Source organism: Gopherus evgoodei, chromosome 6, assembly GCF_007399415.2.
Source record: "Gopherus evgoodei ecotype Sinaloan lineage chromosome 6, rGopEvg1_v1.p, whole genome shotgun sequence".
NCBI classification, from domain to species: domain Eukaryota; kingdom Metazoa; phylum Chordata; order Testudines; family Testudinidae; genus Gopherus; species Gopherus evgoodei.
Genome location: NC_044327.1, coordinates 43,695,661 through 43,722,050, shown reverse-complemented (window position 1 = coordinate 43,722,050; position 26,390 = coordinate 43,695,661). Strand labels below are relative to the sequence as shown.

At 41.9% G+C, this 26,390-nt stretch overlaps 1 protein-coding gene across 4 annotated transcripts in view; it reads left to right on the top strand.

Moving 5' to 3' along the window:
* GLIS3 (GLIS family zinc finger 3) overlaps window positions 1–24,988 on the top strand; it is a 280,584-nt gene extending 255,596 nt beyond the window's left edge. For all 4 annotated transcript variants that reach the window (XM_030567466.1, XM_030567465.1, XM_030567464.1 and 1 more), the window contains 3 exons: window positions 5,695–5,876; window positions 22,425–22,607; window positions 24,174–24,988. In XM_030567466.1, coding sequence (XP_030423326.1) covers window positions 5,695–5,876; window positions 22,425–22,607; window positions 24,174–24,310 — 502 coding nt within the window. In that variant the 3' untranslated portion in view covers window positions 24,311–24,988. The remainder of the gene's footprint in view (window positions 1–5,694; window positions 5,877–22,424; window positions 22,608–24,173) is intronic.
* Window positions 24,989–26,390: the final 1,402 nt, after the last annotated feature.

The window sequence follows — 26,390 nt, the reverse complement described above, 5'->3', positions numbered from 1 at the left end:
GTCTTTGTAAAACCTTAGGCAAAACATGTATATTTGTGACATTGTTAGAAAAACATTGAGTTTCATGCCATTCTGTTTTGCAACAAATCACATTGTTCTTTAAACATGTTTTTAAACAGAAGGTTTCCTTGTGTCACAGATCTGGGAGACGCCTGGAATTCTGGTGCATTTCACTGGGGTACAGTAGACTGTGAACTAACAGGACTTTTTACTAGTCCACAGCGGCAAAATGTGGAGAGTTGGTGAAAGCCAGAATGTAAGACGTTATGGGAATTTTAATTTTTATATGAGAACTGCCTTGGAACTTTGCCCAAAACCTCCTGGCTTTGACTAGAAATACTAATATATGTAGAGAAAGTCTGTTCCTGATTATTGTTTACTGAGTACAGTCAGTGTACTGAGCACTACACAGAGCACTGAGGTGGACAACAGCCTGCCCCATGCAGCTTACTTTTTTTCCCCAACACAGTCAAAAAGAAGGAAGTTCAGGAAATCTAATAAGAGCCTGATCTTATGACCACACCAGCTCAAAGAAATTTTGTGATGTTCAGAAAAGTATTGGCAATATTGGTTGTACAGCAGATTCTTCAGTCTTTGTAGAGTTTTCCCCATTGCTGTTGCACATCCAGGGTGTCAGTTACTGGGTCACTTGTGCTCAGAGTAAACAAAGATGATTGGCTGTGCACAAGCTAGCTACACACCTCCTAAATTTTATTGCTATGTTGAGAAAAGTAGGCAGTCAAGATAAAGTGACTTCCAACATAAACTCTGTCTTCCCTAATGGTCCCTGGTGACATGACATGTCATACTTTCATATGGATAACTATTATTGAACCATTTTTTCTCCAATTTAATAGTTCCAGATAGGCATGCTTGCCTTCCCTTTTGACTAATTTGTTTTAACAAAAACAGTTTTTTGTGGCCACACAATGGAAGTGTTCCCTAGTGGCTAGAGCACCAGTTGGCCCCTGGCTTGGCCCCTGGCCTGCTGGATGACCTCTGGCAAGTCACCTCACTATTTTGTGCCTCAGATTCCCCATCTTTGAAATAAGGGTAGTGATGCTTACCCCCTTTGTAAAGCACTTTGAAATTTACTGATGAAACATGAAATATAAAAGCTAGATATTATTACTGTTATTTTACAGGAACTTATTCTTGATTTGTCATCTCTTTTAATCCCCCACAAGACTTCCATAGTGCAGAATAAGTGGAATTGTGTATTTCAAACAGTAAACTTTTATTGAGGGAAGCTAATTGTTGGGCAGCGTGAAAGGCAGAAGTTTAAGAGTTGGTTAGAATTAATTATCATTTTCTTGGCCTTGAAGATGCATTTTTATCTCCCAGCTCTGAACTAACAACAGAAGAGAAGAGTTAAGAAAAATATTAGGGAATGAGAAGTGGTAGCACCAGAATCAGTAAGTAGCTTGGTCTGAATAGTTAGCCAATATTCAGAGCCTTGCTGGGTTGTTTCCATTAGGAGGAAATATTGATTATGAGTCAGGTTGTTATTTGGTGCAATCCTGTTTATTTACAAAGTGCACAAAGGCCTTGTTCCCTGAACACAGTAGAAACAAACAGCAGGCAGTGTTCTTGCTCACAATTTCCAAGCCTGCTTTTCCAGCCAGTCCTGTGCCTCATGGAGCAGGGCCATGCTCACCACTGCTTCTGCAGCTTTTTGCTGCCTTTCTCTTTCTTTTTGGTTGCTTTCAGCTCTCTGCAACGAATCAAAGACCCAGCCTCTGTGTTTGCAATCAGTCCCCAGGAAAAAAAACAGCCAGCAGGGTTTAGTGTCTGGTCAGCCTTGCACATGGCTAGCGCCTGAGACAGTGGTTTCCGTTGTCTCCAGGTATCTTAGTCCATTAAAGGAGCTTAATTGCTTCTGCCATTTAGCCTGAATGAAGGGTGGGTAGCATGCTCATCAGTTTTAACCAGATCTATGGTAGTCTAGAGATTACAGACATGCCAATGGCAACCATTAACACCTTCCAGACTAATAATATTTTATGTCTGTTTTGGCATTCATTTGCCCTGAATCCGTGCAATTTTTGTGGATACAGTTGATTCTCTTGGACTACAAACTGTGTAAAAGTGCACAACTATTATTTGCTTTGTTCCCTTTTCTGATTGAAACAAGGGGAATGCCTGTGACCTTATTTGAATGCATACACAATCCGATGCTTGTCAGCGCATCGCCACTAGCTCAGAGATTAATTGATCTGAAACCAGTTTACTGCTATGTAGATGACTCACACAGAAAACAGAACCAGAAGGAGAAGGGGGTTTCATGGAAGGGAGTTCGGTAGACATGACAACTCCAAGAAGATCAGGCAGTGAAGGTGAGGCAAACTCAGTGAGAGATTTCAGTTTAAGCACAATGTTGAATATTACTAGGCCAGTCATGTATTTCCACGTCCCCATTGAGACTGGCAGTGTGAAATCAAATAAAGGAATGCTAGCCAAAAAGAACACTAGCCAGGATAATTCCGAGGTGACAACTCTTTTAAAGTCTTTCAAATACTACTATGAAGAAGTGGAGCACCATCAAAACACCTTTAAGAGGTCAGGTTTACCCTGAATGGGAATTTTCTTTTTGCTTTGTTTGATTCTAACCAGCGTGAATAAGGACAGTCAATTGATACCTCAGTCACAATACTGACATCGGGTTCTGTGTAGGGAATCCAACAGCCTGGATTAACAATAGAAGTTCTGTTTTGTGTGGAATTGCAGGAATGAGGATTTTCGCCTCCAAATCACTTCTTAGAATCTGTGATGCACAAACAGTTTAGCAACAGTCAATTCTGTGGCCAAGAATCTCAAACCACTTGTACAAATTCTTTTCCCCAAACATATAAAAACTTCCCCCTCATCACCACCACCTCCAAATAATCATTTTCAGTGTGCTGAGTCTGGCCTGTATGTCACTTAGCAAAAAACTACTAATACCAAACATCATTTCTTGGTGATAGTGGTAGTTGTTTGGTTTTTTGTATTGAAGCTTGCTAGCAATTTGCTCATACTGTCCTCCTAATTTACATTATGTCCAGGTCCAGCCAACACTTACCATGACATTTATTACATTTAATGGTGATCCATATTGACTAATTAGAAATCATCTGTGCATGTCACATTGTATAAATTAATCTGGTCATTTAAGCTTTGATAACGTAATCCTCTTGTTTCCCCCATCAAATCTTGAAACCATTTCAAATCTAATCATTCATTGAGGAATGGCATACTGCGTAATGGCTCCTAGAACATGCTAGTTCAAGTTTTGAAGACCCCAGAAATCATGGAGGAAGGCAGCTCTCTATAAATTTGGTTATTCCTGTTTGCATGGGATGCAGGGCATGGCCACAGTTCAGGATGGCAGTTTCCTAGCAGTTACAAGCTGATCCTAATTGTTTTAGAAACAGAATTAAATTTGCAGTTCCCCCAGTAACGCACTGTGATTTATTTGGGGACAAATCTGGATTGAAACAAGTCCAAGTTTCTCTTTTGTGAAGCAGAAGGGAAGTATATGTAGATACTATAGTCACCCATATGAGTAAGCCAGGAATTCATGAAGTGATTCATAAATCATTATAAAGACTACTGAAGTCTACTAAAAAGGATCCCTGTCTAGCTATACAAAGTGGTGTATTATCTTTGGAAGGTTTTTTAGATGTTAAATCAAATGTGAAATCTTTAAAATGGTGCTTTTCATTTTAAGTCTTTGAAAAGGATTTTTTCCCCTGTTGTTGGCTGGCGGTTAAAGCCATTTTTCATTGATTAGTTTTCACAAATGAATTTTGAAAACACAGAGGATGATATCCCACGATTCTTTAAATAATAATGTGAAAAAAGACCAGTCTGTGCATTGTTGTTGATCTCTGGCAGCAAATCAATAATCTTTCTATGTGAGTGCTATCCAGAAAACTAACCCCCATCTTTCCTCTTTCTTGGGAAACCTGTAATCCTGCAGTTGTAGCACTTTTTTAAAGCCCTCTTATATTTTTTCATAAACACTTACTGTATATTTCTTCTTTTGTTAGTCTCAATTGTTACTGAAAAACACACATACCTTGTCCCCACATTCCTTTGCAATGTGTTTTAAATATATAGTGCAGAAGTTACCTGCAGCAGCAAAAATATGTGACATGTTATAGACTGAGTTACTTAGTAAGGACTTCATGATTTATCCCATTACTGATCGTATTTCTATAGTTTCTCCTGTACAGACATATCTTTTTAGTAATAAATTTGAGTTTGTATGTAAATATAGAATCAATACAGAGACAAAATAAACTGTAACTTGTAAGAAACAAAAGGGCTACTCAATGAAAGCAAATAGAACAAGCAGTAAAGCATACAAGACTCGCTATGAAATTTGCTATAATGTTAACATGAGCTATGGATCTGCCAAAAAAATAGTGTATGGGTTCCATATAAGGACCAAGTCATGCAGAAGATGTTTGACAGAAATCTCTTCTCTGTGAATCAGAAGAACTCAGGTGTTTTGGAATTGAATATGCTTGCTCATGTGATGATTTTATGCAGGAGTATTTTGTGGTAATATTATTATAATTATAGCTCCGACTGTATTATTTGTGAGACCATAGCCTCCTTCCATTGTTGCCTAGAAAACACTATTTGTTGCTGAGTAGGCAATATGGACTGAGCATGGTCATGTGGATCAAGGAAGTCAAGCCTTGTAACCTCTCTACACCTTGGCTTCCCATCTTCAATGGGAATATTACTTACCTACTTTGTAAAGAGCTTTGACATGCACAATTCAAAGGAGTAGTTGTTATTATTTCTAACATGGCTTAAACCCTTCCATGAAGCCCATAAAAAGATCCAGGTTAATAACCCATCCCCTTATAGTAGCAGAAGTAATAATATGTTTTAGGCCCTATCTTCTGTAATGTTGCACTCCTTTTCCCAGCTGAACCAGAGCATTAGCTCAGGAAATGCCCAAGGTTTGGGAGTTCATAAATTGGATCCAGATCCAAATTTTGATAAGCTCAGGCTCATCTCCACTTGAAATCATTTAACACTGCAAGATCTTCATGAAAACTAACGTCTATTTTATATTGGTTTAAAATAATTTATTTCAAAATACTTGAATATAAAGTGGAATATTTCCAAAAGCTGTTAAAGCATCATATGCAACAGAAAACAATACTTAATAAAAGGACTTGGGACTGATCCTACACTGCCTCTGCACAGCATATCTTCTTTTAGGCAATGCCCCACCACCCATCAACCATTCTCTGTGCCCCATAGAAGCACCGGAATTGACTGATTGCAGCCCTTCTAAAAAGGAAGGACTGCCATTTGTCTACTGGTATCCCATTGCCTCCCCACAATACAGTCCTGCAATTTAGCAGTGGCCCTGATGTCAGGTATCCCATCTAAGTATCTATGTGACCCTCATCACCGGACTGTCTGAGCCTCTCCCCTGGAAGTTAAGAGGAGTTTGCCTGGTAGAAGCTACAGACTGGGTTTTCGTTGTTGTTTATCAGGTGTAGTTTATCCATCTAATTTGAGAAACTGGAACATGACTCTTGTGAGTGTTTAGGACTGCACTCTATTCTTTTAGAAATCTGTATCAGTGCCCATTGTTAAAGCACTTTGATTATTTAAATAATTTAAAACATTTTGTGCTCTTATTTTTGGGGGGCTTCATGCTTCAATCTGTTTCATGATTTTCAGGTTTGCAGCTCCTGCTCAGTCTCCCCACCATATCAGCCCCAGGAGAATTCCAGTTCCCCCTCCCATGATGCAGAGACGGACACCCCAGACTCCCCATCTCCTGCAGACTGCAGGAACACATCTGAAGACATACCAGCCAATAACAAACCCCTCTTTTCAACCAAACAGCATCCACATCCAAGGTAATAAAGTCATCTTGAATTTAGAAGCTGTTTTCATGTCACTGTTTACTCATAAAACTTCCAAAAGGAGAATGAAGGATTTTGAGAACTAGCACTGGGATTTTCAAAGGAGTGTTAAGGGTGAGGCACCCAGTTTCCTTTGAAAATCAATAGGAAGTAGGTATTTAACTGCCTTAAGCTCCTTTAAGATTCTCAGCCTACATTTTCAGAATTCATCATCCTAAGTGAGGGGCTATGGGTTTCTGTGTGGAATTATTTTCAGAGCTGTAAATGAAGGATGGCTGAAAATAATTCTGTTATGCATACTCAGCTTTACGCCCCTGATTGTCTCCCAGCTGCACACCCAACCTGTCATCAGGTTTTCAAGAAATCAGACATTTTTTTTCTCCCTTGCAGTTGTAGAGTGATGAAGGCCATCTTGCTCATTAACATACATGTTCTTTCAAGTTTGTGTTCTCATTTGCACTACGTTAACAGCTTCTTTCTCCCTCTTTGTTCAAACACAAGCCTTTGTAGCCAAGAAGAAATTTAACAGCAGCTGAAAATAATTTTTTACTGATGTTGAGTCAGAATAGTAATTACCTTAACATGTTGAAAATATGTTGACATGGACAGCTCTATTTCCTCTAAGTTAAACATGCAATTTCTCATTTTTGCATGCACAAATTGGGAGCATGTTTTTTTAAAATGTCACACTAAATGTTCTGTGGTCTGTCATAGCTAGAGCTGATCAAATGATGTAAAACAGTATTTGCAAACATCTGTCCAGACCATCCATACGATTCACCCATTTTTGTGCCCTTTGTCATTCATGAGCATTCATGCTTTTTTCACCTGACTGTTTAGCAAATGGCTTGCATCTGCACATGAACAAAGACTTTTGTTTGAACAGGAGTATTTGCAATCTCCTGACCATTACTCTCGAAGAACAGAGCCTTGTTGCTTGCCAAGAAGGTGGTCAGACTCCGAATTAGCCTGATCTACTCTGGAATCTCATTTCACAGACAGATTTCTTTTAATTGAAAATACTGTCTCCAGCTTCATTCTGGGCTTTGAAAGCTGTATTGTGGCAGATGAAGTCACTGATGCAGCTGTGGCCTGGACAGCTGATCTTTTTGAAGATCAGAACTAAGGTTTTAAACTAACAATAAGGCAATCTGGGAGTCAGTGCTCACGCTAGTGTTCATATCAGCCCATCCTGTTGAGGAGGTGGGCCACCATATTCTGCATATAGAGCCTCTGCAATACTTTCATATCTGGTGCCAGATACAAGAAGTTAAAATAATCCAGTCTGGAGGAAACGAATGCCCAAGTCATTGTGAGAGAGACAAGGTGGATGAAGTAATATCTTTTATTGAATCAACTACTGAAATTGGTCAAATAATAGATATTACCTCACCCACCTTGTCTCTCTAATATTCTGGGACTGACACAGCTACAACAATACTGCATGGATCATCATCAACATCCTTATCAGGGAGGAAAAGGTGAGGAAGAAACTGTCTTTTTATAGGTTGTACAGCACCTTGCACAATAGGGCCCGGCTCCTCGATCAGGATATCTCGGCACTATCATCACAATAGAAATAACGAAATCTTCCTAGCAAGCTGCAGAAGGAACAAGGGGCAACAGCTGCTGCTTCTCCTTCCTTTTTTTAAAAAAAATGTTATTTGGCACTAATGACACCTGTTTGTCTAGGCTTGGTGATGACTCAGACAAGACCCCAAGGTGTTTTACTGATTTGATGGATGGATGCCTTCAGCGAAAAGGAAAGACAAAGTCCAGTCTAGTTCTTTGAAGCTCTTACCCTTTCTGACCAGCATCACCGTGCTCTTATATGGGTTCAATCTGAGCCAGCTTTCTCTTCACCCAGGAGCTAATCTCTTATAGGCATTGTGACATAACTATAATGGTACTGGTTACATTGTGGAATATGAGGTATACAGCTGGATGTCATCAGGAGGAGCTCGAGGGTCAGATTAAAATGGCTAGTGGGCTGGATACAGCCTATGGGCTGTAGTTTGCCCACTCCTGTTCTAACTCCTCCAATCCCCAAGACTCTAGAAGCTTCCAGGGGCTAACAAAGCTGTCACCACAATAACTGGCATTAGTGGATAATGGTCTCCAAGAGGCCCTGCTTCTGACAAACTCCTAGTCCATCCTGGAATACACCTCAAGGCTTGAGGGGCCTGAAACCAGCTCAGCCTTCTCCTGTGGTAGAGAAATCCTCATCAGTTGCCTTATAACATCGAATCCTCATTGCGCCTCTCCAGCAGCACAGAGAGCATTTAAGAGAGATCAGAGACCTAGTCCATTACATGCATTGTTTATTAGAGATGGGCCTGAGCCAAAATCCAAGTTTTGAAACATCCAGCAAATGGAGGAACTTTGAGTTTGTGGGTTTGAATCCAACTCAGGATCCACACTGTGTAGCTTTCTTCTCTCTCTCTTTCTCATGGGCTGGACGAAACCCCATGATCTAAACACCCTCAAGCTTTGGGGGTCAGGACATGTTTCCAGATCTTTTTCAGACCCACCTCTGTTGTTTACTTTATACTTTTGGCCTTGCTCAGTAAAGTCTGAGTGTGTTGAAAATTTTAATTTGTCAGTGGGTTTCATATAGGAATCAGTAGCAACTCATATTTGAGACAATGCTGAGCCTTGCACTTAAAGCAGGTATCAATGAGATGTGGGTGTGATTTCATCAGCTATATATTCAAGAGAAACTATAAATGACAGGAACAATGTTACAAATGTAAATTATGTTTTTATTTCACCTGTTAAGTAACTTTTTGTTATTATATGGTCTGTCTTTTAGCATGGGGTGCTGTTAGCAAGGTACTCCCTCTCACTTCAGCAAGAGTTAGACAGTTATATCACACTCCCTGCACTACACCAAAAGCTTTATCCTGTAAGTCTGATCTACTGGACTAAACTCTCCCTTTGTCACTTTAAAAGCTCACAGCTTAGTTTCCCTGTAGCAACACAAGGATTTCAATCTTCCTAAGTCACGTCATTATAATGTATTAGAAGAATACCATGGAGCTACTTCATCAGCCTGGGCTATTTGGTATATATCAGGTGGCTGTGGGAAGCTCTGTTAGCCTCAGCCTTCTGCAGTTCATAATCTGCCTTTTCATGATTTAGAGGGCGGTAACTATAGCCACTGAACTTTCAGCTCAATCTGCTACCAAACAATGGTGACATTTTTCTATCTTAATATGTAGTCTTAAACGTGTCAGCTCAGTTTAAATTGGCTGTACCAAGGAAGAAAGGACTTCATTGCCAACAAGCCTCATGAACAAAACAAGTTGTAAATGGTTTCCCTTGCTGAAAACTTGAACATCTTACAAGCTCATGGAAATCTCAGAGTGCTAACACTTAAAAAAGAAATGATGTGGCAGATCCAAGATGGACTTGTCTTATATACTCTATCAACTACTTGCATTGTGGTACTGCTGTTTCTTGGAAGAACATTGGCAGCTATTGAGATCTCATGCCTTGTTTCTGGGAATATGCAACATCAGAACACTACAGAGCTTTTCCTTAAAGAATATTGTTTGAGGGAGTAAATATTCCCTTTCCTTCCACAGGAAAGAGAGTCATATCTGAAGACTTTCTCTTGTGAAATAAAAAGTATATAGAATTGCTTGCTGCATGTGGGTTTGGAAGTGCCTACGAGGTGTTTAGGCAATGTATTGAGCTGTGCACATGAAGTATAATGATTGTGAAGCAGAAATTGTTTACTATTGATAGCACCGAGAGACCCCGCAACTGGATCAGGGCCCCATTGTGCCAGGTGCTGTAAAGATAGTCCTGACACCGGAGAACCTACAGTTATAGGCCCTGATCCTGTGGCTAGATCTGCTCTGTGAATCCCTGTTCCCATATGGAACCCTCTTGAAGTCAATGGGGCTTTTGTAGACAAAGGATGAGTCTAAACAGCAACTAAATACTCACAGTCGGCCCATGCTAGCTAATTGGGTCTCACTGGGGTTGGGCTGTGGGGCTGTTGCATTGCTGTGTAGACTTTCGGGCTCAGGCTGGACCCCAAGCTCTAGGACCCTGTAGGGTGGGAAGGTCCCAGAGCTCGGTCTCTAGCCTGAGCCTGGAAGTCTACACAGCAATGAAATAGCCCCATAGCCTGAGCCTGAGTCAGCTGTGGGTTTTTTCTTTGCTGTGTAGACATACCCAGAAAGTTCCATTAGCCCGAGTGCAGTTGCAAAACTGGGGCCTTAGTTTAAGACCAGACATAGTAGATTAAAGAAACTAACAAATGAGGTGTGGGCAATGAGGGACAGGAGCTAGCCATAATGAAAAGCCATGTCTTTGTAGTAAAAGGATCTTGTTGTGCTTACAATATCCAGTTAGGCAAAGTCTACTGGGGAGTAGAGTTGTCTGATACTGTACAGTGATATTTGCTGCTGCTGCTGCTATCATTTTGGTCATTGCTGCAAAAACAACCTGGTTACACTTCAAGTCTAGACCATACTTCATACCTATTTGTGGTTTATGGTAGTAACTAGAGCTGGCTGAATAATAAAAGAAGAAAATGACTTGTGATTATAATTCGGTGGAGAAAATTGCCAAAAGTGGAGCAACGGGCTTGTCTACACAGTGTGGCAGTGTGCAGCAGTAGTACCTGAATTGTTTCGTGCTAACGTGTTGTGCATTAACTGATCTGTGTAGATCCTACTGGCACACACTAAACATTCCCTATTGCATGTCAGTGTAGTACTGTTTGAAATGGGACTAAGTTATTGCTCACTAGGAAGCTTTCAGTGCAAGCCAGCAGGTTCTGTGTGGGCTAGTTAGTGTGTGACACATTGATGCACATTGGAATTCACATTCCACTGATGCATACCACCGCACCATGTAGGTAAGCCCAAATATTGCCTGCCATGAATTATTCAGTCAGCTACCAAAGTAACAATTATGCATTCTTTATTTGTCTTGGGAACCATCAGATTTTTAAAGAAAATAAACTTAGTTGCTACAAAAGTAATTCAAATTGTTAATTTCATAAAGCAACCATCTTAAAATGTCTGTCATTCCACAACGAGGAGGCCTTCTAGCAATACAGGATGTGACCCATTTCTCTTTTTTTAAATAGCATAAACATCACTAAATTATCATTTCACTCTCGTTTGATAGCCTGCATGGTCTAATGGAAATAGTAGAAATATGCACCAAGAAACACCATTTTATAGCACCACAAGATGAGGTGCATGTTTCTTTTGAAGATGAGGATTGATAGGTCAGATATAGAGTGATAGCACTGTGAAAAGTGTTCACCCAGCACTCTGAAATCAACTCACACAGGAAAATGATAAAAGACAAAAACACCACATCACCTGTGGGTGAACATGTTTCACAAAGCAATCACTCTGTATCTGACCTATACATTTCCCAGACCTGAAGAAGAACTCAGTGTAGCTTGACAGATTGTGTCTCTCACCTACAGAAGTTGGTCCAATAAAAGATATTACTTCACTCACTGTGTCTCAGTTACAGTGTTTCAGAGTAGTAGCCATGTTAGTCTGTATCCGCAAAAAGAACAGGAGTACTTGTGACACCTTAGAGACTAACAAATTTATTTGAGCATAAGCTTTCGTGGGCTACAGCTCACTTCATCAGATGCATGTAGTGGAAAATACAGAAGGAAGATTATATATACACAGGGAACATGAACCAGTGGGTGTTACCGTACACATTATAAGGAGAGTGAGCAGTTAGGGTGAGCTGTTGTCAGCGAGAGAGAAAAATAACTGTTTGTAGTGATAATGAAAATGGGCCATTTCCAGCACTTGACAAGGAGATATAAGGAACTGGGGGGGGGGACGATAAGCGTGGGGAAATAGTTTTACTTTGTGTTACAGTGATGTCCTTCAGAGAATGGGATCAGGAAAGGCTTTGTAAGATTCTGCAGAGAGCTGGTGATATCTGCATTACAAAATAAGGTTTCTCACAGAGGGAACTCCACTATCCTCTGAAACTTTTAGGAAAACAGTCCTAACTGTGCTTGTGTGCAGAGGAGAGATCAGACATCTCAATTTTCTACAGGGCATACATATGTATTTTCTTTTCACAGTGAAATATGGACCAAATCCTGGTCTCTGGAGTGTCTGTGGTGAGGAGACATTGGCCTTCCAGGACCCCTCTGGGCCCTGCAGTCCCAGAGACCTTCACTGATACTGAGGTCACAGGACCCCTCCCTCTACACCACCACACCACTGCTTATTATAAGGCATGAGGTTAAATCCTAGCTCCATTGACTTCAATGGGAGTTGTACCATGGATGCCGATGGAGTCAGTATTTCACCCTGGAACTTCAGACATGCTCAGTACATGGTAGGAACTCAGAACCTCTCGGGGTGAGCCCCTCAGCGTGGTACAGGCTATGTTTTGTTAGAAGAACTGTTTAAACTGCACAGCTATTACTTTTATTCTATTTATAAGCATCTCATTTTTGTCAGGAAATAACATTATCATGCCAGAAAATAACTGCTTGCCTTGTGTCCGGAAGTCATCAATCTTTGACTGCAGCACTTAAAATAAAGGAAACACAATTGAAATAACAGTGTGTGTAATATATATAGATATAGATATAATATAAATAAAAATATAATCCTGTTTTCAATCCTTATGTGAAACCGCCATGCCTGGTGGTATTAATGAAACACTATGTTCTATAATTCCAATGTTTACAGCTGGGATTTGCCATGTCAAGTGGATGGGTAATTAATAGTATTGAATAAATTTGAACGGAGGGAGGTGGTGGTTATTTAAAATAAAATGCAAACTCAGAAACATCTGGCTTAGTGGTAATGAGGTTGATGTGTTAAACAAATAAAACAAAACAAAATGAGACTGACTTGGCCTAGACCCACCACACCATCTGGGGCACAGTGCCACAGTATGAACCTTTGCTATAAACATTTGGAATGTTACAGTGGTTTGACAGGAATTGCATTTGCTTTTTATCTTATCATATGTATTTTATTACATTCTTGAGTGTCTACAGGGAGCAGTAAATCAGCTGTCTCTTCAGCTTTCCCTGGTATCGCCAAAGGTAATGCTTTGGCTCCATTATTAATCAGCGTTTACAGTACATGGTTCCTTTGTGTGCTGTGATAGGATATGAATTAGATGTTCATTTTTATGTAGATCAGACAGAGTTATTTTAAGATAGGTCTTATTTGTTTCTGCGCTTGCTGTTTTATCAGTTTATCATGAGAACTGGAGGAATGGCTAGAAATACAAATAAACTATTAGTTAGCTCCAGACTCCAACTTAAATTGCACTACTACTCTTATTCTATTTAGTTATTAAAAAAAAAAGGCAGAGTGGATTCTGTGTTTACTGTTCTTCAGTGACTTACACATTAACTTGCTCAGTGTATAAAAAGATGTTTTTCCTAATCCTGCAAACTCCAGCTGGATTGGAAAGTCCAGCTGGTTTCTTCCATTTTGATGCTTCATCCCCAGTATCCCTCACTAAACTGAGATGTATAATAATTTTGTTACAGTGCAAATAGTCTATAACCATAGACCTACGGAGTGATTCTGCTACTGGAACTTCATTAAACCAGCCTCTTAGGGTATGGCTACACTTACAGCTGTACAGCGCTGGGAGTTACAGCTGTCTTCGTACAGCTGTGTAGGGAAAGCGCTGCAGTGTGGCCACACTGACAGCTACCAGCGCTGCAGTGTGGCCACATTTGCATCATTTGCAGCGCTGTTGGGAGTGGTGCATTATGGGCAGCTATCCCACAGAGCACCTCGTCCCATTTTGGCGCCGTGGGTTGTGGGAACGGGACAGAAGGGTGCGGGTCATTCCGCTTCCTGTCCCAACGCCCCGTGGTGCGTTGCTTCACATCCCAGCAGTCACTGTTTTTCCGTCCACATTTGGCGCCATTGTGAGTCTCCCAACGGTTTCTGTGCAGCGTGATTTCTGTGGGAAATGGAGCCCGAGCTGCTGAGGACTTTGCTGATGAGTGTCGCCAGCACATCACATTTGGCAGTTGAGCTATTCCTTCAGCTCCAAAGTGACAGTGAGGAGTCCGACGATGATATCAAGTCCCCTGATGCGTATGACACTAAATTGCTTGTGGCAGTAATGGAAATGCTCAGCACCGTAGAACGCCGCTTTTTGGGCTCGGGAAACAAGCACTGAGTGGTGGGATCACATCGTCATTGAAGTCTGGGATGATGAGCAGTGGTTGCAGAACTTTCAGATGAGAAAGCCACTTTCATGGGACTGTGTGAGGAGCTCGCCCCCACCCTGCGGCGCAAGGACAGGAGATTGAGAGCTGCCCTGCCAGTGGAGAAGCGGGTGGATATTGCAATCTGGAAGCTGGCAACTCCAGACAGCTACCGATCGGTCGCGAACCAGTTTGGAGTCGGAAAGTCGACCGTTGGAATCGTGTTGATGCAAGCTTGCAGGACCATTAGTCGCATCCTGCTAAGAAGAACCATGACTCTGGGGAACGTGCAGGACATTCTGGATGGCTTTGCACAAATGGGTTTCCCTAACTGTGGAGGGGCGATAGATGGGACGCATGTTCCTATTCTGGCACCATCCCACCTAGCATCCGAGTACATTAACCGGAAGGGGTATTTCTCTATGGTTCTCCAGGTGCTTGTGGATCACCGTGGGCATTTCATTGACATTAACACAGGCTGGCCTTGAAAGGTGCATGATGCACGAATCTTTCAGAACACTGGCCTGTTCAGGAAGCTGCAGGCCGGGACTTTTTTCCCAGACCGGAAGATCACAGTAGAGGACGTCGAAATGCCCATTGTGATCCTTGGAGACTCCGCTTACCCGTTAATGCCTTGGCTCATGAAACCGTATACGGGGAAGCTTGACAGCAGCAAGGACTGGTTCAACTACAGGCTGAGCCGGTGCCAAATGACTGTGGAGTGTGCTTTTGGCCGTTTAAAAGGGCGCTGGCGATCTCTGTATGGGAAGCTAGACTTGGGGGAAAGCAGCATCCCTGCGGTTATATCCGCATGCTGTACCCTCCATAATATTTGTGAATGGAAGGGTGAAACATTCAGTCAGGAATGGACCTCCTAGGTTCAGCGCCTGGAGGCTGAATTTGCAGAGCCAGAGAGCAGGGCTACTAGAGAGACCCAGCATAGGGCTACAAGAATTAGGGATGCCTTGAGGGAGGAATTTGAGGCTGAAAACCAGCAGTAATGTTTGGTGCCTTGCACGGGAGTGAAGTGCAGTGGTTACAATGTTAGTAGGAATCTGTTTTTCCTAAAATGATTTGCAGTGCCTGTTTCTTTCCTGGGCTACGATGTCTTTCACTTTCTGCAATAATGAAGACTGTTTTCAAAGCCAAGAATTTATTTATTGAAAAGAAAATAACTTTCTTGACAGACACACAACATTTTGGGAACCTAAAAGGGCAGGGGGATGGGGTGGTGAACTGTACAGTCACAGGTTTGAATATGTCCTGTCTGGAGTGCTGTGCAATGACTGCTGCACTTCAGGATGAAAATACTGCATGGTGATGGGGGTTGAGAGCAGAGGGTAAGGGTTGTAGTTCTCAAGGCTAGTTGGTGAACGTACAGGTGTTGGGGGCAGCTGGTGGTGGTAAGAACCTGGATGCTGGGGAAGGGGGTTTGGAGCTGACACTGGGGCACAAGGGAAAGAGCTTTGGGACAGTGGGGGGAGGGGACTGGCATGGTAGTGCTCTGCCTGCATGGCTACGAGTGACTGGATAGAGTCCGCTTGGCGCGCCAGGATGCTTATCAGCTGCTTTGTGCTTTTCTTCTTAGCCGCTGCGTTTCTCTGGCGGAGCCTGCTTTCCCTTTCCCTCCAGTCCTGAAGTTTTTTCCTCCAGTCCTGCAGTTTTTTACTCCCTCTGGCAGAGTGATCCATAACTGCTTTCAGCATGTCTTCTTTGCTTTTTCGCGGCTTCTTCCTGAGGTTTTGTAACCTCTGAGCAGTGGATGATACAGGCAGTCAAGTAGTCAAGGACACTTTTCGAAAGGCAAAAATGGCAACAGTTAACCTAGGCTGCAGTGTTTATAATCTCATCCAGACAGTTATTCCCACACGGTGAAGGAGTTTACAGTCTTCACTTTAGGATACTTTTCCCATACCAAACAGAGCGCACATAACCCACAGGAGCCAGGAAATGGTGAGTAAGGAGGATTGATTGCTTCAGGGATGTGCAGGGGTTTCTGTGCGTTGGGGAAAGCAAACTACTGCAGGGGGCACCTACAGTTAACACTCTCCCAACATTTCCCACAGGAGTTAATTTTGGAAGATATCTCGCTGCTGCGGGTCATCTGGGAAGAGCAGGAGGGTCTTCTACAGCAATGTGGATTCGGCCCTGGCCCCTATGCAGCTTGCTTGTGTGCAGCAATGGTCCCCCCACCCCTCGCAGCACAGTGGCTCGGACGCGTTAGCCTGACTGGGACAAGGATCACAGTGGCTCTCCCAATAAACTTGCTCTGAAGTGTCCATCATGGTTGTCGGATTGGCAGTGGGGTCACCCCCAAGTATAGTGTCCAGCTCCTTGTAAAAACGGCAGGTCGTGGCGGCAGCACCGGAGCGGCGTTTTCCCTCGTTGGCTTTGCAATAGGAACTCTGCACCTCCTTTACTTTAACCCTGCACTGCACCGCGTCCCGGTCACGGCCCCTTTCCAGCATGGACCTTGATATCTGCCCATAGGTATCGTAATTGCTACGGCTGGAGCACAGCTGTGATTGCACAGCTTCCTCTCTCCAAACACTGATGAGGTCCAGCAACTCGCCATTGCTCCATGTTGGGGCTCGTTTGGCACGTGGAGGCATGGTCACCTGGAAAGATTCACTGATTGCATTCCACACCTGGCTGAGCAAACAGGAAGGGGATTTTTAAAATTCCCGGGGCATTTAAAGGACGGGTCACCTGAGGCCAGGGCAGTAGAGTTTGAACTGATGAGCAGAGTGGCTGAACAGGCATTCTGGGATACCTCCGAATACTCTGGAGGCCAATTACAGCGCTTTTGGTGGCCACACTGGCGGAGCAGTGCTGCATCACCAGCGCTGCAATCGTTATACCCTAGGCAGAGCAGGAGTACAGCCAGCACTGCAGCCAGGGAGATGCAGTGCTGTATGTGCCTTGCAGTGTGGACGGTGAGTAAGTTGCAGCGCTGTAAACCCACCACCAGCACTGCAACTCTCCAGTGTAACCAAGCCCTTAGACGTTCTGTTAAAGATGTTGTATCACAACACAGAAACCACTACCATAGTTTAGCTCCCTTGTGGGCAGTCCCAACTGTGAGGCCAAGAATGGCAAGGGATTGAATTGCCTTCTTGTCTGAGGTATATTGCTGCTGGACATACAATCTGCAAGGTTGTGTCCATCTAGCACTTGTTTTTTCTTACTAGTACTACGTTTGCTAAAACAAACAAAAATGTTGCTGCTTTTTTTCACTTTGCTATTCTCCCACAATATATCTCCTATCTGTAATAATATGATTTTTCTCTTTTTTTAACCTAAGCCCGTTTGGACAAGTTCAACCCTGATATATACCCACTGATTTGCATGAAGCTGGGTTGGGTCTGAAATAGCTGAGTGTAAGCTGGTGACATAAAGTGTTCATATAAATACATATATTTGAATACGTGAAAATTTCATTAGATCTTTTTTTAACATTCAGTGTTTACTATCTACAGGCATTCCAAGAATACAGCGTTTTTGTCTCTTTCCAGCTTGAAAATGATTGATGAATTTGTTAATTAATTAAATGCTTTGTGTGCTTTCTCTATTTTTTTCTCCATTATGTCTGTACAAAACAGCAGTTCTCTTTGCATTGGGCCAAAACGTACAATGCTTACTCAGACCAAATTCTTTTGCCTCAGCAGTGAGTGAGAAGGGACAGGAGGACTTGGCTTGTTACGCTTACTTTGGGGCTCAGTTAGTGATTGCACCAGGCTACAATTTGCAATAGTCAGTGTTATTGCCAGACTGTTCTGCATTAAGAATAGGATGCTGTGAAAAGGCACAAATAAAGAATAAGTTCAGAGCAATGAAAGAACATTTTCAGCATGCGTCTTACTGGGCCCTGCCAGCTGGCTCTGACTACTGTAGATTGAAATGATTGTGTTTCTGGTAACTGGTCTGACTCAACAGTAAACTTTCACAATGTGGCCCAATGCTGGTTGAGACAGCAGTTGTTTTTAAGAGCACTTTTTAAGTTTGTCAATAGTAACGGTCTAAATCAAGTTTTGGAAAGTATTGTTTTTCCTTTTTTATTTTACTAGTTTTTTTCTTAAATGTCAGCACTGAGCAGTGAGGAGATCTATTGTAAATAGCTAACATGCTTTGGAAGCTGGCTCATTTCTGTTCCAATTAAACTTTTTAAATACAAAAGTATTCAAAACAATGAGCCTGGTCCTAAGAGTTGCTAAGAACCCACAAGTCCTACTAAAGGCAGTGGGAGTTGAGTGTTCAACCTCTCTTGGGATGGAGCCCACAGTATGTTAGCAATGCCTATAGCACACATTTGCTGTCTGCTTTAAAGGAAGGGTCAGATTTGTGCAATGTTTTTCTGCTTCTTTCAGGGTAAGCCAATGTTCCTTCCCCTGACAAAGAAAATAATCTGAGAGCAAAACTTTAAAGCAACTTTAAAAAATTTATTTGCTGGCTTTTTATACTATGTAACCTTTTTATATGGACAAAATTGTGTGTGTGTGTATATGTATGGACACTGGTTGGTTGGTTATGTCAATGTGTGCGAACCTAAGTTTCTTATCAAACTCCTCTCTGCTTTTACAAACTGACAAATAGGTCCTCTTCTGAATTATAAGTGAAGGTTCAGATTGCTTTCCCCATTCTTAATGTTGGCCCATATATGTATCCACTTAAGTATTAAATTTTCCATTTTGAAACATGTACACGCGACACATGCCAAGATCGGTATATTTCCTCAATGAGCCCACAGGATTGTAGTCTCAAAGGAAAAATAATGAGAATCATAAAATTCCTAAATTGCACATCTTTTCTCCAGCTTGGCAGGAAATCAATTGTACCGCACAAAGTGATACAGCATGTTTTTCAGTGTATCCTCTCTGCCGCTTTATCCACTAATATTTATGAAATACATCCATGCATAAACACTTAGCACATGTCCTTTGTAGACATTTTCCTAGGAAAAGTAATGAAAATATATTTGGATCATAGTTAGACTACAGCAGTTTTGTAGAGTGCTTTGAGCTCTTGCAAGTTAGGGTGCCATCAAAGTGCAAAAATCCCTCCTGCAAAACAATCCTAGGTCGGAAGGGTTTTATTTTTTAATAATCTCTGCAGTTGTAGAAATGCATTGAGTATTTATTTTTTTTAAATTATTCTTTTATAAATAAGTCAGTGCTGGATGAATCAGGTTGGGCACTCTTTAATCATTAGTAATGGACAAATAGGCTGATATTCATATTCAAGTGACCTATAATTTAATGATATTTAGACACATCTCTCCCAACTATAAATATCATGAGAATGAACATCAGCCATCCAGCCCTGCATGAGACAATGAGTAGCCCTTTATGGCGTTGCCCTTTACTTTCAGCTGTCTTTAGGTAGTCTTCTACCTTCTTCCATGTCATCAGGTAACTAGCTATTCATTTCTTAGCTATTTAGGGGTCAGCAGCAGGCCCTGCATCTTCTCTTAACCACTCATGTCACCAAGATGGCTACTCTTTAGGGGATAGACAATCCATAGATCTGCCAGGACTAGCTAACTTCCAGGAAAATCAGAGTCTGCTATGGTCCCTTGATATCAGCAGAGGCCAGAGATGGATGCTGAATAGTCTCTGTTATCATGAATATGCATTTATAATTATTTGGTTTGGCTATGACTGAGACTAGCGTTGTCTGAATTGTATTTGTGCAATATTAGGCTGCTGAACAGCACTAAAGTTTGCACTATTGGGCTAATGTATTTGACTTGCCACTCCCTGATGAGTACCCAAACTAAGATGTGTCCGTCACACCAGGTTTAACACCTCCCTGCTCTATAATACTTTTTGCTACTATAAGGAAAAGCCACTGGGATCTTTAATGACCACAAATTGGCAAAGTTGTCTTCACTTTACATCTCATCCCAACTACAATTAACCAGTTTGATACTGAATTTTTTTCTTCCAGGTTGAGAAGAGATTTTTCATCCAAATTTGATTCATAGCCCCAAATCTGCAGCGATCACTTTATTTACTGCAGATATGTCCAGAGCAGGGCCGGCGCTACCATTTAGGCAACCTAGACAATGGCCTAGGGCGCCAGAATTTTTTGGGGGTGCTATTTTGCTGGGGGGGCAGCACGCGGGTCCGGTGGACCTACCGCAGTCATGCCGGTGGATGGTCCGCTGCTGGAAAGGCTCCGGTGGAGCTGCCGCAGTCATTTCGGCAGACTGTGTGCTGGTCTAAAGGCTCCGGCGGACCTACTGCAGTCATGCCTGCGACAGGTCCACTGGAGCCTTTAGACCAGCGGACCGCCCACCGGCATCACTGCGGCAGCTCCACCGGAGCCTTTCCAGCAGCGGACCGTCCGCTGGCATGACTGCGGTAGGTCCATCAGACCCGCGGGGGGCGGCAAAATGGCCGACCGCCTAGGGCGTCAGAAACCCTGGCACCACTCCTGGTCCAGAGATGGGCTGTTTCTGATTTTAGTGCTGGTAGGCAAAAAAATTTTACTTTAAGAAGTTAAAAGAAAATTACTCAAGGAGGGCTGTGTCATATGACAGTTAGTTAACAGTACTAGTTAGAAGAGTCAGCCTAGCACATCAGCATTTCTGTTGATAGCAATTTCTGAGAAAGAAACTTGAGATACAGAAAATTTCTTAAGTTGCTTTTTGAGATAGAGTAATTTTTCCTTGCAATGGCTTTTTGTTATAACTTACTGTTACATATTCTTCAGCATGAGAAATGGCACACCAGCCCCTACAATGGATTGTTTGCTTACAAAATCTTCTGAGGTTGTATTGCTCCTGGGCTCGTTTAAAGATACTGGATTTAAACTATAAAGCCCTCAGTGGTTTTCACCCTGTTTACCTTTCAAACTTCTCTTCTCCTTGTGTGATTCTTCAGCAGTTCAGATCAGGCAAGGCACTCAAGCTGGTAAGTGTTGGTATAAATGAGAGAGAGCTGATAATGGGTGTTTATGTAGGGGCCTCAGCTTTGATATTTTCTTCCATCTTCTCTCCTCTGAGTCTCCCAGAGCCTAAATTGATTACGGTCAGAGCACTAGATAATGTTTTCACCTCTCTTAGCCAAAAGGCCAAGAAGCCCTATCTGTTTTTCCAGGCTTTTCTAGTGGAGAGAGTGAGTGGAAAGAGGGGTCTTGCATCTAATGGTGGGGAAAGCCTTTTGTTGGTATTGAGCTGATTTGTAAATATTTTTGATCTAATGGTGGTTTTATCTTTGGCACCTGCTTTAGAACTCATGAGGAGCACATTTTAGAAACCTGAAATAAATGTCTTAGCTGTTCAGAACCCCAGCAAATAATCCTGTTACCTCGACCTAACGTGCAAATCTGTAAGTGGGTGGAAGGAGCATGATTCCATGGGATAGCTCATTCTGTTGTATGCCTTACTAAATTGTTTGGCCTTAGATTCGCCCTGTCTGTTGCCCACTACGAATGGCCATCTCACCCACTCTATACTAGATTGTTTCCTCTCAGTTACTTGATACCCATAATAGTAGAACATTAACTCACCGGATATTTGTATGCCCGTTATAGTCATTAAAATGTCAATAAAGAACATAAAAACTAGGCTTCTTTTTAAATAACCTCTAAGGAGTTTAAGTGATTTAGACATAATGGACAAGATTCTTAACTGGTGTAGATCAGTATAGGTTCATTGAAGTCAATGAAGGTGTGTTGATTTGCACCAGCTTAGACTCTGACCTGATGTCTACATGCAGGAATAGCTAAGGGGGAGTGTGTATATGTTGTGAGTGCAGCCCAATCATTCAGAGCCTCGTACATCAGTCTCCACCATCTCCAACAGTCTTAGAGTCAATTTCAAGCGCTTGGATAGGATTTAGTCTGCCGCCTTAAACCCAGGGACACATCCTATGGTTTTATGTAGTCCTTATTCAGGCAAATCTTTCCTTATCTTTAATGAGAGTTTTTCCTGAACTTGAAGCTAAGTGACATTTGCAGGATGTCAGATCTTTGAACAGGACTGTAGAAGAAAGGAAGTGTTTTCATGAAAACGTCAATCTCCCTATAATGACTCCTGATCAACTGCTGCCTCCACAAAGATGATGTTAGAATCAGGATGGTTCAAAGATGGATTTAAAGTCGTTAGGAGCCAGTGGGGACAAAATCTAATGGAGGAAGCATTACTGCAGAGAATGTTATAGTGAATCAGATATTAAGGCAGAAAAACAATTGCAATAAATGGGAGTTTTGCCATTGACATCAGTGTGGGCAGGGTTTCACCCACTGTGCTTGTCGTTGCTATTGTTCTTTGTCTCTCTATCTGAGCCAACCAGACAAAATATCAAGGTATCTTAATGTCTTCTCTCCGCTCTTTGTTTTAGGTTTTTATGGGCAACTACAGACTTTCTGCCCTCCACATTACACTGACACTCAGAGGAACATACAACATGGCGGCTCTTGTAATATGGTCCCTCCTTTTGAAGACTGTCTAGTTCCCACGTCGATGGGCCAGGCGGGGTTTGATGTTTTCCACAGAGCTTTTTCAGCACATTCTGGTATTACAGGTAAGTGAGTATTGTGAACTAGAAATACCTATACACCTACATTCCAGTTGTAAATGTAACCAGGCTTTGCTGACTTCTCAGTTACAACCAGAGATGATGGGCTTCATCCCCCTACTCCAAAGTTCTGATGTGTATTGGAACTTTGTGGGGTGTTAGCTATGGAGATCTGGTTTGGGCATATATCTATAACATCTGGCATGCATACAGACTGTGTGTTGGCTGTATGTTTCTCTAGATTCTGAATCCAGTACAGGGTCAGACATGCACTAGCTCATGTATTCACTTTGAAATACTGTCCTCTGAGCCTTGTGAAGTCTTTTTGCTCCTGCAGTCTCCTAGAAGGATTGTAGTATCTAATCAGGATGACTTAATCCATTGGTTTTGCTTTATACTTTTTTGCCCAAGATAATTTTCTTAGTCAAGGAATTCATTTATCTAGATGTGCATGACAACAATAGCCTGTGGTGCACACACCAATTCTATCAAGATTTAATTTTCTCGTTCACTCTCAGCTCCCTATAAGGATTTGCATGTTACCCTGAAAAAGTCAGATTTACACCTGGGTGGAGTACCCGCACAAGGCCCATGATCTATTCTGGGTATGTCTACACTGTAATAAAACACCTGCACCAGCCCCCATGCCAGCTGACTAGGGCTTACGGGGCTAAAAAGTTGCAGTATAGACATTCAGGCTCAGGCTGGAGCTTTGGGTCCCTCCCCACTCACAGGGTCCCAGAGCCTGGGCCTTGGCTCAGCTACATTGCAATTTTATAGCCCCACAGCCTAAGTCCTGCAAGGCTGAGTCAGCTGACACGGGCCATCCGCGGTTGTTTTATTGCAGTGTAGATACACTGCCTCAGGGCCTGAGTGGGACTTAATAAATATTACATAGGCCATGTGCCATCCCGCTGCACCAGGCTGAATTTCACTTAAAATGTGCTACACATCTAAATCCTGGTGTGAGGTGATTAAAAGCCCAATCATAAACCTAACTGCCAGTTTTAAGATTCGTGGCAGCCATCTACACAAGCATTTAAAAATTCAAAATAAGGACCCTGCTCTGCAGTTATTCTCCTGAATACACATCTAGTGCTGCACACAGTCCTACTGAAATTTAGTGTTTGCAAGATAGGGTCCTCTGCCACTGCAGAATAATCTTGCAATAGTTTGCTGGGTTTTATCTTATATTGCATGTGTAGAAATCCCATAACCAAGGGCAGTAGGCATATTGATAAAATAAAAGGATCTTCAGCTAAACTGCACAGTTATGGGAAACTCCACAGGATCTGTCCATCCACATATTCATACACACAGCGCATATAATTTGTGTGTGCATGTATATAATGTGTGTCTATACATACACAGTGGGTGACATCCTAGTCCTATTGAAGTCAATAGGAGTTTTACCATTGATTTCAATGGGACTAGGTTTTCCCTCATAGTAAGCAATTCATCTGAACCTTTAAGTACCCAGCTTGTAAAAAATACATATTTCCAGCTATTTTTTTGTGTACTATTACAGACAGTAGGTCAGTATTAATTAACGATTTCTGTACTCTTTTCCAGTTTATGATCTTCCATCAGGGTCAACAGGTATCTTTGGTGATTCATTGCGCAATGGGTCTGAGGACGCCAGTTTCCTTCAGATAAATGCAGTGGATCGTTGTCCTAGCCAGCTTTCCTCTGTCTATACGGAAGGCTAAAATGATCTAATTATAATCACAAATACTCTATTGCATATCATCTTTCTTTTCTGATAGTCAGGAACAAATGTTACAAATATCATTCCTCCATAAGACTGCTGTATGTATGTTTCAGAAAGAGGAGGAAATGCAATCATCAGACACTCAACCTCACAAAAACAGCCAATCAAAGGGGGAAATGTTGGTAAAACTAGAAAACTTTGCCAAAACTTTAGCAATTGTTACTTTTCTTTTGATCTGCAGCATGGCAGCACTATTTTTTTTCTTTCTTTTTTTTTTTCAAAGGGAATTCAGATACAGTACTGAATAAGAAACCTTCTGCTGGCTGTAATCTTTTTAAGCCAAATCGGCGAAATCACTTAAGAATGCAGTTTTGCGAGGGAGGGGAGAATCTAAGAACTAAAACCAGAGAACAGTACAAACATTTTAAAAGGCTCACCTTCTTGCACAACCTATTTGCCTGTGGTGCTTACATAGCTAGATACACACAAAGACAAAAAAGGGAAAACAATTTGAGACGCATCATGGCACCACCAGCTAGAAGCATTGTTGGGGCTTCTTGGAGCCAAAGAGCATTGGTACTGGATTTCCTGCAATCCTTGTTTTGGTTTCCTGTTCCATTCCACTAGAACAGTGTTTCCCAAAGTGGTGCAGGCCAAGGGATATACTGGCCACTGCTTCCAGCAGCTCCCATTGGCCTGGAGCAGCGAACCACGGCCAGTGGGAGCCGTGATCGGCCGACCTGCGGGCGTGGCAGGTAAACAAACTGGCCCTGCCCGCCAGGGGCTTTCCCTACACAAGCGGCATCCCACGTTTGGGAAACACTACACTAGAATTTAAACCTTCCAGAATGGCTATTACTACCTTTTCCAATATTGTTTCCATTTTAATATTTTATACAATGAATAAGAAGGATTTCCTTTATATCTGAGCAGCCCTTATTAGCATTGCTATGGAGAATTTAATAAATAATGATAAACTTTCAATAGAATTTTTAACCATACTATGCAATTTAAAAGAAAATTGTATTCCTGATGTAGAATGCTATAGGAAGGTTAAAAATAACCCGTAGAAAAGATATCATTCTCCATTAAATTCAGTAACTTTTTTTAAGCAATTTGTATGAAACCCTATTAAATTTATATTGAATCCTATTGGCATCATCCTTATATAATTCTATGAGCCTTTTCCATATGGCTTGCTATATTAAAGGGTTTGTTGATGTTTGTGCTAGGTTATTCAGAGATCTACAACTTTGTTGTTAAGTTGTGGTTTTTTTAACCTTTGGCTGGCCTGCAAGTTTTAGCCCAGGCTGAAAGCAAATCAATTTGGCCATCTTAAAAGACACAAGTGTATGGGCAGGGTAGGGAATGAAGTTGAGATGTGGATTTTGTTATTGCTGTGCTCCTGGAAAGCAGCTTTTCTTATCAGTTATTTAAATCTTTATTTTAAAATTATTCATCCCTATTGTGAATAAAAGCGTTTGGGGTTTCTTAATGTGTGTGTGTGTGTGTCTGTGTGTGTGTATGTGTATATATATATATGCTTATTAATATCATGATGGCTTCATACTATGGCCTGATATGATATGCAGGACTAAGATCCAAAGAAAATTTTGCAGTCCAGCAAGTTTGCATGTTGAAATTTGTTGACGTATTATTCACAGAATAGACCAAAACTTTTCCAAAGGACTCATTAGTCTAGAAAGATACATTTTAAAAAATTGTCCAAATACCTGCTTATGATGAGATGCTGTTATGATCAGTCAGGTAAATTCATTCCTGATTTAACTGCACTGACTTTGCTGGAGTTGCATCAGGGATGAATTTGGCAAAACACCAGGCCTCAGAGGACACTCTGTATCAGAGTGGACAAACTTTTTGGTCTGAGGACCACATCTGGGAATAGAAATTGTACGGCGGGCCATGAATGCTCACAAAATTGGGGTTGGGTGCAGAATGGGTTGCTGGCTCTGGTTCTGGGTGGAGCCAGAACTGAGGAGTTCAGGATGTGGGAGGGGGCTCCTGGGTGGGGTGGGAGGGTTGGGTGCTGGGGAAGGGGGGCGGTGAGGGCTCTGGAG